Source organism: Dermacentor silvarum, chromosome 8 (assembly GCF_013339745.2).
Source record: "Dermacentor silvarum isolate Dsil-2018 chromosome 8, BIME_Dsil_1.4, whole genome shotgun sequence".
Taxonomy (NCBI): domain Eukaryota; kingdom Metazoa; phylum Arthropoda; class Arachnida; order Ixodida; family Ixodidae; genus Dermacentor; species Dermacentor silvarum.
In genome coordinates, this window is record NC_051161.1 from 92,054,736 (window position 1) to 92,065,437 (window position 10,702).

At 47.4% G+C, this 10,702-nt stretch overlaps 2 protein-coding genes across 2 annotated transcripts in view; one reads left to right on the forward strand and one right to left on the reverse strand.

The window, feature by feature from the left end:
* The window catches only part of LOC119461573 (NADP-dependent malic enzyme-like), a 162,220-nt gene that overhangs the window by 141,692 nt on the left and 9,826 nt on the right, over positions 1-10,702 (reverse strand).
* The window catches only part of LOC119461575 (smad nuclear-interacting protein 1), a 28,794-nt gene that overhangs the window by 11,738 nt on the left and 6,354 nt on the right, over positions 1-10,702 (forward strand). Inside the window, exon 4 of the mRNA XM_037722931.2 lies at positions 176-372. Coding sequence (XP_037578859.1) covers positions 176-372 — 197 coding nt within the window. The remainder of the gene's footprint in view (positions 1-175; positions 373-10,702) is intronic.

A 10,702-nucleotide genomic window follows, 5' to 3' on the forward strand; every position in this document is an offset into this window, starting at 1 on the left:
TACTGCTTGCTGGCATCCATGTTCTTGCTACTTATTTGGTCAAGTGCATCTCTTGGAATCAGGAGCTTCAGCTAGGGGTGTCAATACTTTGGCTAACATAGCCACTTGGTGTTTTCTTTTGTGTGTGTGCATTGGAAAGTGTGTGACATTGAAATATTTGCCCTTCCTATCGCAGGTGGCAGTGAAGCCTGACTTTGGCCTGTCTGGCAAGTTGGCCGAAGACACCAACATCTACAACGGAGTGGTCATCAAGTACAACGAACCACCTGAAGCTCGCAAACCGAAGCGCCGGTGGCGGCTTTACCCTTTCAAGGGCGACGTCGGCCTGCCCTTTATTCCACTGCACCGGCAGAGTGCCTACCTGCTTGGCAGGTGAGAAGTGCAACCTTGCTAGTTAGTCCATTATAATGGTGCAGTTGGCTTCACTTTCCAGCTGTGAGATTGTGTCACATGGCACCTTCACGTAAACAATCATGTGCTTAAAGGATTTTTTAGGTATTCCTCTTTTTATCTTTTATTACTACCCTTCGAGATTATCATGTGACGTTCCTTCTTAAGTTTTTCTTTCCTCCCAACCACGGAGGAAGGACAATGACCAGGATAGCAGGCTGTGGAAATTCATAAAAAGCTGTTTGTTGAAGCTGGTACTTTCAAGTTATATGTTTTTTGTTATTGTTGTTGTTTTGCTCTATTTTTATTCCAATGCTGACAGCAGTCTTTATAAGGAGTAGAATCATTAAGGGAGTTTCAAGTTGTCTGCATACATACACTACCCTTCACGGAGTACCAGGTTTAACAGAAACGTGGACAACAGTAGCCATGCTGGTAGTGACATCTTGTGATGTTTTGGCCAAGCACAACACGTTAGAAATGTTTTAATGCGAAGCATTCTTTGGCTCGTACACCCACCAGGCACATTGTGGTAGGTTCCTGTCTTCCATCATTTTGGGCCTCTTCAATAAAAGGAATTCAGGGTTGAGATGATCGGGTGAAACCTTGGTCTCCCACCAGAACAGCCCAATGTTCTCACCGTTAGGCCACAGTTGCATGCATACTTCTCTTGTGCCAATGCCAACTAGCTTCTTGAGATGATGGGTGCTTTCAGCACGTTGCATGTCATGTATGCAAGTGCCACTTGGCCACAGACTAGTGAATGAAACGCATGAATAGTAGACACTCTTACCACTGTCTTTTGTGTGTGTCATGTCGCATAACAAGTTAGCTATAAAATGCAAAAGCGTGCCAATTTCTCCCATTCTTCTCTTGTAACAGCTAGCACTTTGAGACGCTGTGTTATATTTCATCGCCTTTGGGATCATCAGCCCCCATTCCCCAGCTTTTTTCCTCGTAGCATCTAGCACTAGATAAACACTGTGTGATGTTGTACCACCCTCGGGATTGGCCTGCATTGCAATGGAACAGGTGCAACGCGTCTCTGCCGGAGTATAAAAAAAGAAAAAGGTGAATTGTCATGCCCTCACTGTCATAGTTGTCGTCTTGCAGCTGTCTTCATACAAACTTGCCTCTCACACATAATTGTTTGCCTTACACAAATTCCTTAGTCCATCTGGTAACACTTTGCAAAACTGCAAATGATGCAAAACTTTGCAACTCTAAATGATGCTGGATAGCCAACTACCTCCAAAACTGCTTCGCATAACATCGATTCTCATAGCATGTATGATCGGCATAATTTTTAGAGTGCAGCTCCTAGGCGCCCGTTCTTGGATGGAGCGTCGGTGTCCCTCGGCGTAACCCTGCGAAAGCGCTCATGCCACTGGTCGCGCGTTTGCCGTCGTCTTCTTCCACAGCTGGCTCCCATGCCGCTCATCATTAGCAGGGAAGAAGTTTGGGCGTGTTGGTAGGTCATTGTAATTTTAACTGGGATTCATAGCGCTAAAACGACACAAGGACGAGGAAGAACACGGGACGAGCGCTCATCATGCCAGCGTTCCCATACTGCACCTCCCTCTGCGAAGGTGATGGTGGCATTGGCCCACTGCCAGTTGGTGCGGTGATTTTTTTGTCAAATTCTTTGCCTCAGTATATTGCAAAATGAAAACACATATACAGCTGTGCTCAAATTCCATATTAGGGAGTATCGTAATCATTGGCCATTTTATTTTGGGTTAGATGGGTGTTCCCATCGCAGGAAAATTTACAGTCGACGTCCGATTTCCCGGACCCTCAAGGGACCGCGAAAACGTCTGGGAAATCGGGCAGTCTGGAAAAACGAATGCACGTGAAAACGCACCTTTTTGGTAGGTATTTTTCGCTGACGGAGAGGGTCACGGCCGGAGTACAAGATTCTCATTGCTATTCAGCCAATGCATCGTTTAGGTGGCTCTGAAAAGAGCCGTTTAAAAAAAAAAAAAAAAAATACGACGTGGCCGGCGCTACCTCATAGGTCAGCACTTGGGCGCAAAGAAGTCGCTTATTTTATTTTGCACGGTCCGCTTGCCCGCGATCATGTCTGCCTCAATTTCAGTCAACGTCATGTTGCCGCTGTACACCGATGACAGTGTCATCAGTGCTCGCGTCAACTCCGAGCTCGTTGGCTGTGTAGGAGCTGGCTCTTCGTTCTCGGTGTCGGAGTCGTCGGAATCCTCCGTAACTTGACGAATGATTTCGTCATCGGTCAACTCCGCACATAGCTCGAGGTCTTTGTCAGCGTCGGCGAAGCCCTCAAAGGTTATCCCGGCTGGAATCGACACGCCGGCAGCGCGCAGATCGTCGAAGGCAACGTCCGCGGATGGCAGTTCGTCCACGGAGGGCAGTTCGCGGTTGGCAGTTCGTTCGAAGGCGCGGACGAAGACGAAGGAGCAGTCGGTGCCATCGCTGTAAACGGCGAATCCGCTCGACGAAAAGCGCAGCACGAAACAGCTAGGAACTCGGTGGATGCTGAAGGTCGGGAAACGTGATCACTGAAGATAGCGCGCAGCAGCAAACGATCAACCGCAGACACGACCGCAGAGCTGACAAAACAACACGCGAACGAACACAGTGAGGTTTGGCTTGGCTAAGCTACGGCTGGCAACGGATTGACACGTGCGGTTTCGAGGTTACGGCAGCCGCAGCGCGGTGCGGCGGTGCTGCTGGCCACACCTGCGATGCGAGTATGGTGGGTTCGAGGATATGAAAACAGCCAAAATGGCGGCGTCGGTGGTGACTTTCGGTCGGCGGTTAACAGTAAAAAGTCCGGGAAATCGGATGGCGAAGGCTATAAGCGTCCGGAATTTCGGACTTTTTAATACATTGACTCTATGGGGAACTTGACGGTGCCACAGATGAGTCCGGGAAATCAGGCATGTCCGGAATTTCGGGCGTCCGGGAAATCGGACGTCGACTGTATTGTCATCAAGGAAACAAAATTTTGGTGACAACATTGCTGCTGATGTTTTACATCAGCAGCTAAGTAGAATGTGGCTGGTCACTGCAATAATACAAATGTTTTATGTTTTCCAGACTATAGTTTGTACGTGGTGTAAAGCCTGCAAGGGCCAATTTGGGCTTTAAAAAAGTTTTTCTTAGAAAGCCTGCACTCACTGTATAGTCTGCCGAGACAAACGTAGACTGATAGTAGGTTTTTTTGGCTTGTCCGCAACTAGTAAACTGTAGGCAAGTACAGCTTTTATTGTAAACCAGTAAATGCCTGGGTCCTTTATTAGACTGCATATTGGAGTAAATTCTAAAACCTGTCAAGATCGCTGTACATTAAAACGTTATTACATAGTTGGCGGGGAACATGGATCAGGTACGCACTAAGCGATGTACTAATTAACCGACAATGGCAGATGAGCAGCTATAGACCTACCGGCCAAAAAGAACCGTGTTCATTCTCAGTCAAACACACACAGACAAGTTGTATTTGTGAGCAGGAAGCAAACTCTAGATTAATTTGCCGCCATGGCGGCCTTGCGGCCATGACGGCATCCTCAAACTCGGCAAACCCTACTTCTCTGCCAACGCCCTCATGACGGTCAACGCACTAGCCGCGCCGGATACGAAATGGCTTTCATGACGACATGGAAGCGCTAGAAGCTTTGGGAGCAGGAAACATGTCATGGATACCATATTTTGATGTATCAGGAGTGACTGCAGTCTGGGAAACGTCCTGGTGCCGAAATTTCGTTATATATGGTCTGCGCGCACGACATTTTGCTGATTCCACACTTGTATGCTCTGAAAAATGAAGTAAATACAACGCACTAACCATTTGGCATGCGTTAAGCGACTACAGCTTAAGCGGTCAGCCAATACATTAGGTTCAATGGTGACAGGGCACGGGGATTCATCGCAACTATATTTAAACCGGAATTGGTTATTAAGCGGGTACGCATTAACGAGGTTTTACAGGACTGCCAGAACAAATCAAGTCAAGCATGTCAAATTCGAAAAGTGGCTCCTCAATGTCTTCATCACTATCAGAATCTCTAGGTCTTATGGACGTTCGACTACACTGACCTTGAACTCACAACAGTTCTAGTGATTAAAGGGAAAATGAGATATCCACCCAATCGTAGCCATTGCTACAAAGGAAACCCATACGGGTTCCTTGAACGAAAAGCCTCGCAGTTGAAGAAAAGTTTGTCCTGGTCCGGGACTCGAACCAGGGACCACCGCCTTTCCGGGGCAGCCGCTCTACCATCTGAGTTAACCAGGCGGCTAGCAGATGGTAGGGCGAAGTCGAACTATTATGTCAAACACTTGCCTTTGCTTTGAGTTTTTGATAAATTCGGCTGATTCGGCCGCCTGATTAGCTCAGATGGTGGAGCAGCTGGCCCGGAAAGGCAGTGGCCCCGGGTTCAAGTCCCGAACCAGGACCAATTTTTTCTTCAACTGCGAGGCTTTTCTTTCAAGGAACCCGTATGGGTTTCCTTTGTAGCAATTGCTACGATTGGGTGGATGTCTCATTTTCCCTTTAATTACTTCTCTCCACCTGGCAGGTTTCCAGTGAACTATTACGTCAACTGTTCTAGTGCTTTGCATCTATATCAAGCCATGTTTAAATCTGTTGCACAATTTGCAATGAGGTTTTGTACATGTGCTCACAAATTCAAGGACTGGAAAGCAGCCACTTCACTGGAAATCACTTACATGTGCAGTCTGGCTTCATTTTTTCAGGAGTGGCTCCGAATCATGTGTAGTCCGCACCCATAGATAATCTGCACCTCACAGAATTGCAACTTTTAAACTTGTATAGTCCGTGGACTAGTGTCCAGAAAATACGGTAGTCCTGTTTCTTCTCTGGTTAAACTCTGTGCCACAAGATGCCACCACCTAGGCAACCACTCATGTAAACATCTCTGGCAACCTTGTATTCTGTGAAGGGTAATATGTACACTAAAACCTTGGTACTAATTCGAAGTCCGTCGGGCGCGGGAAATCTTCAAATTAGGCGGATTTTATAATTACCCAAAACGAAGAAAGAACCCAGAAAAAGAAGGGCAAAACTGCACAACACAAGTGTGCCACGTTTACTTTCCACGTTGCAGGACTACTCGAAGTAATCGTTGATGCGGGATTGCTTAATACAGTTCGCTGCACCAAGTGGTCATGGGGCGGTATTCTCGGGTGATCACTTTCGTAGATAGTTTCACTTTCGCAAGAATCGGAGCTGGACACATGCTGGATCTGTTAGATTATTCAGTCAACAGCACCCTTGGCACTGTGCAAAGATAACGAGCATGGCACTACGCCAGAAACCTTGCTGGCCGCATACGCGGGCCCGTCCTCCTCTGAGTCTTGCAAAAACGAGTGACCGAAAGTGATCCTTCGAGAATACTGCCCCTGATCTCTAGCGTGATAATCATGCACAGCATCTGTCACCACTGCTAGAAACACAGTGATTCCACTCCTGCGCCAACTGCGCCAAAGTGCGCCAATTGGGATTTACTGCGCCATCCTGATACAATCGACGAAAATTGCGCCTAACTGCGCCAAACAGTCTCGGATTTGACGGCGTCTATCGCCGATTGCACCACCGGGGAATTAAAACATTCAACGTGACGATAGGGCGAGCCTTAGTTGCAACCTTAGCTGCAAACAGGAGACGAGAAAGCTCTAGCGCGTACGTCCCAATTATGGTCACTGGAACCTGGAAAGTATCGCAGCCCTTTTCTCTTAGCCGCCGCGCCGCCGATTGGTCAGTTGCCGTCAGGTGATCACTTTCCACTATAGATGGCGGATCTAAGCCGCGCCAGAGGAGATAAGCAGACAGATATCGCTCGCACACGCCACGCGTACGAGTCATCAACGAGGTCAGATTTTGCATTTTGTATAATTTAGTGTATATTTAACTTTCGTAGACTTAAAACGAAAGGAAATGCCCGGGTGCTGCACGTTCGGGTGCAGCAACCGCCGGGAGTCTGGGAAAGCACTTTTCGCGATACCAGTTAAGCGGAAAGAGCGACAGCAAGCGCCGTGCTATCTCTGGCTGCACCGGATAAAGAGCGACAAGTTCACTCCGACCTGGTGAACTTGTCGATATTGCAAAGCTGAGAAGCTCCTTGCGGTATTTCATCGAACTCCCTAAATGCCATAATGTGATGGAAAAGCTTCTTCGTGCATTTGCTTTGAAGACTGCGGTTTGCCTTGAGTAAACAAAGCGAGGAGATGCTCAGAAATATGCAGAACCGAGCAAAATGTGGCTCGAAGAGCGACGGAATACTGTGTCAAAAATAACAAAGTGTAGTGACGATCGACCTGTCAATGTTGAAAATTAAAATATAGATTTTCTCGTGTGTTGTTTAAAACAACACGAACATGACCTAGTTAATTCTGTTTTAGCATCCCTTTTCTTATAGTGCAGTCAGGGACCATTTATTTTCGTAGAAGTCGATCTGTATGAAACATTTCGTGCGCGGTTTAAATCAGTAGCCACGTTAGAAAGCGATAATATCCGCGCGTATAAACGATTTTGTGGCAGCGCTTGATACCTAGTCATCCGAAAAAAAAATTATTGTGTGACACACGAGCATCGGGATCGCTTTGCATTTAGAACGGGTGGCGCACAGTTGAATACTTCACTTTCCGAGTGCAGTAGCCGACCGATTTTCCAGACTTCGCGGGGACTAAAAAATCGAGCAGTCCGAAAAACTCGCCCCCCCCCCCCCCCCAAGAGAAAAAAATTATGAGGCTTAGAGCGGCTTAAGAAAAATGTCGCACTTTCGCCCAAAAGGCGGAGCATCGATTGCGATAGCCAATTAATAGACAGCGATACGAAGTAAGGATGTTAGTTTTATCGGCCGTATAAAGTTATAAATATGCGCTTACTAACTAAATAAGCACGGTGTCACGTGCGCACAGGTTACATGAACACATCTCGCTCGATGACCGCGGGCTTATTGACCTTCGCGCTGTCTATTCTCTTGCTTCAACGCGAACGTCAAAAAAAACAAAAAAAACGGGGCATACGAAGCTAGTGGCACTCGGCGCACGCCCTTTGTACCCATCGCGGGCGCACACTTCGGCCACATAGCAGATCGCTTTCAAGATACGGTGCCTGCGCGGCAGCTCCGTGGGCAGCCGCAAGAGCAGAATGCAACTCCCCACCGTCTCCGCCGCCTTCTCCCCGTGCCCCGCGAGCGAACGAAGTCCGTGCGCGCCTCCGGCCGCCTTCCTCTCTCGCGTGCGTGAGAATAAATTGCGGTTGCTGGCTGACCCTCGCAAGCTTTCACCCGCACACAGCGTACGGACCGAACAAAAGAAGAAAAAAAAAAGAAAAGCAAGTGCAGCTTTTTAAAACGTTTTGTCGGCCAAGGAAGAGCGCGCATGGCCTCGGAGACGAGGGGATAGCGTGCGTTTACTGATCTTGAAGGCTATACAGGGGGGCACTGGAAGCCAAGCCAGCGGAAAATTCAACATGGCGGCCTCCTAGATCGGGTAGCGTGGCTCGGAGCGAGCGATTTAGTCCGGAAAATCGAACATTGGCTCCTAGATTCGTCCGAAAAATCGCTCGCGAAAATGCATTAGCTCTATGGGAATCCTGCCGGTACATCTATGAAGTCCGGAATATCCAACAAGTCCGAATTTTTGGAGTCCGAAAAATCCGTTGGCTACTGTACTTGTAATTTACATTGTATCTAGCTAAACGAAATGTGGTTTTGTTTGTGGATTTCACAGGGCCCACTGCGGCAGCCATCGTGCTGTTCTTCACTGTAGCAAGCCTAGAAAACCCGAGGAAGAGCTGCTCATCTTTTCCGCGCAGTGTTGCCTGCGCAGTGTTGCCTGCGCTCGCTCTGGTGGTTGCGGTACTTTCAAAGTTCCAGGTTCCAGTGACTTTAGCAGTGCCACGCACGGCGCCGACGCGGCGTCTGCCTTTCAAGGCGGCTCGACGGCAAAGTGCGGTTTCTGCCGAGGCTCGCGGCTTCAAGGTTAATTGGTGATTCATCGGTGGACGTTATCTACTCCGGAAACGCCGCTAGTAGCTTGTTTGAAGCGCAGCATGACGTGGTTATAATAACAGCGTGCTGCCAATGTGTCCATCATTTCTGTTTCAGGATATTACCGATGACATCTGGGAAAACTAGCAATATACGAAATGATATCAATTTGTGTCTGTGTGTGTCGCATGCACACAAGTGCATTTTTTCCTCCACGCGATCTGCAATAGATGGAAATGTTTACGAAGCTTCTTGTGAGAACATAAGAATTATTCAGGTAATTGAATGTAAATTGCAACTCGCTTTTTCGAAATACTTCAGGATGTGAAAAATCAGCTGCTCCAAGATGCTCCAAAATGCCAAATTGCCTGCTCCAAAGTGCTCCAAAATGAAATTTCTGACGCTCCAAAAATTGCTCCAAATCATAAGTCCGCAGTAGCATCACTGGAAACAACAAAGCTCTGGATGGCATTCAGGAACTTAGTAACCGCCGCTAAAGTGGGTGCATGAGTGGGCTCATTCGTCCCTGCCATCGCCTACTGGCGCCCTGCCAACGACTTCGTCTTCCACATTAGTATACGGTGTTGCGCGCATGTACTTTTTATGTTCAAGTAGTCGGCGAAGTCCGCAATAGTATGCACACAACACACCAGCAGTGGAGAAAACGAGACGATACATGCGGCTCAGCTGGTGTTTACATGGGAAAAGTCATAGGAACTGAAAAGCAAGAGTGCTAATATAGCGCCACGCTTATTGATGATGTTGACGAATTAACAAAATTTTTGAATAAGCCGAAATGGAATTGTCAAGGTTTTAATGCATATGGATATGTTAAAATCCTCAATTGTCTTCCACAGATTTCGTTGCACAGTGACGTAGTGTCTCAAATGTAGCTACCATTCACTGTCAATATAGAACTTGCAAGCTGAAGAAAAAATTTTAACCCAAGATTAAGTGAGAACAGTTTTACTGTGATATGCTGTTTCCAAATAGCAGATTTTTAAGCTACTAAATATGCCATGATAATCATAATCTTCTTTGCTCTAAAGAATTGGAGCTCGCTGTGTTTTGTCTGGAGATGCCGCATCAACTTGATAGTCAATTGTACAGCCAGCTACACCTTGCATCAGCCAGTTGGATGAGGAGCTTGGCTCACTCATTTGCTACTAATCATAGTGTGCATAATGCTGGTTGATCAGAAGAATTAAAAGGGCCCTGAACCACTTCTTATCGAAGATGGGAAATGCATGTGAAGTTAAAATACACTATTTGAGAAATACTTTGCCACAAATGGCAAAGTATTTCTTGCCACTACTTAATTGCCACTACTTCAATGCATTCAACAAAAGCAGAGTTATTGGCAATCAAATACTCCCTTCACGGTGCTTCCCCTCCTTCTTCAATGACTTGCACTGCGAGGGCTACGGCGGAGTGAGGCTTGGCCAAACGCTCCGCTTACTGAACGTCATTGTGGCGTGCAGTTGAAATTTGATTTTGAATGCTCACATAGATGCCACCACTCCTTCCGATATAGGTGCCTGCGACGCGTCGCCAAATGCGGCTATCCTCGGCGAGCCGCAGTGCGCTCAGCCAGCGCACTCGTCGTGGCACCCCACAGCGCTCGCGGTATCTACGTGACGTAGCAGACCGCAGCTACATGCAGCTGTAGCACTGCACTGTTGTGCGTATGAACAGCGTTTGCTTTGTGCAAAACAGGGCTTGAGTGTGCACATGCGCTTATGTGCTTCAGTCTGGCTGTGCCAAGTCGTGTGGACTGGCTTTGTCCTGCACCAGCTTGACTGACGGAGAGTAGTCACATCCAACTTGCGCATCTTGAAGCGCTATCACTAGCTCAATACGAGGCGAAGTCTGCCAAGGCATCTAACCAGGAGCGGCCAGGAGTGAGCACCCGCTGGCAAGCATGCATGTTGTCTGACCTTAAGTTTCATGTGGTTCGAGGCTAGTTGACTGCTCAAAACTAGTCGAAATTAGCTAGACACGATGGCCACGACACTGATAAGCAGAGTTTAATTCCTTCGCGGGGGCGCCGTGGCTGAACGTGAGCAGACGACAGTCTGCTTCTTCTGGAAGTACGCCATTACGGGAGAATCTCGTTGATGCGATCTTCACTGGAACCGGAAAATAAAGCGTATCATCCAAAAATCGTATTATCGAACATATTATATTATCCAACCAAATCATGTTATCAGGAAAAGAAGAAAAAAAACAACACTTGTCATCCCGAAAAACGTATTACAAACGTATTGTGTCAACGAGGGTCCACTGTATTATAGAAATTTGAAAGCAGATTTTCACTT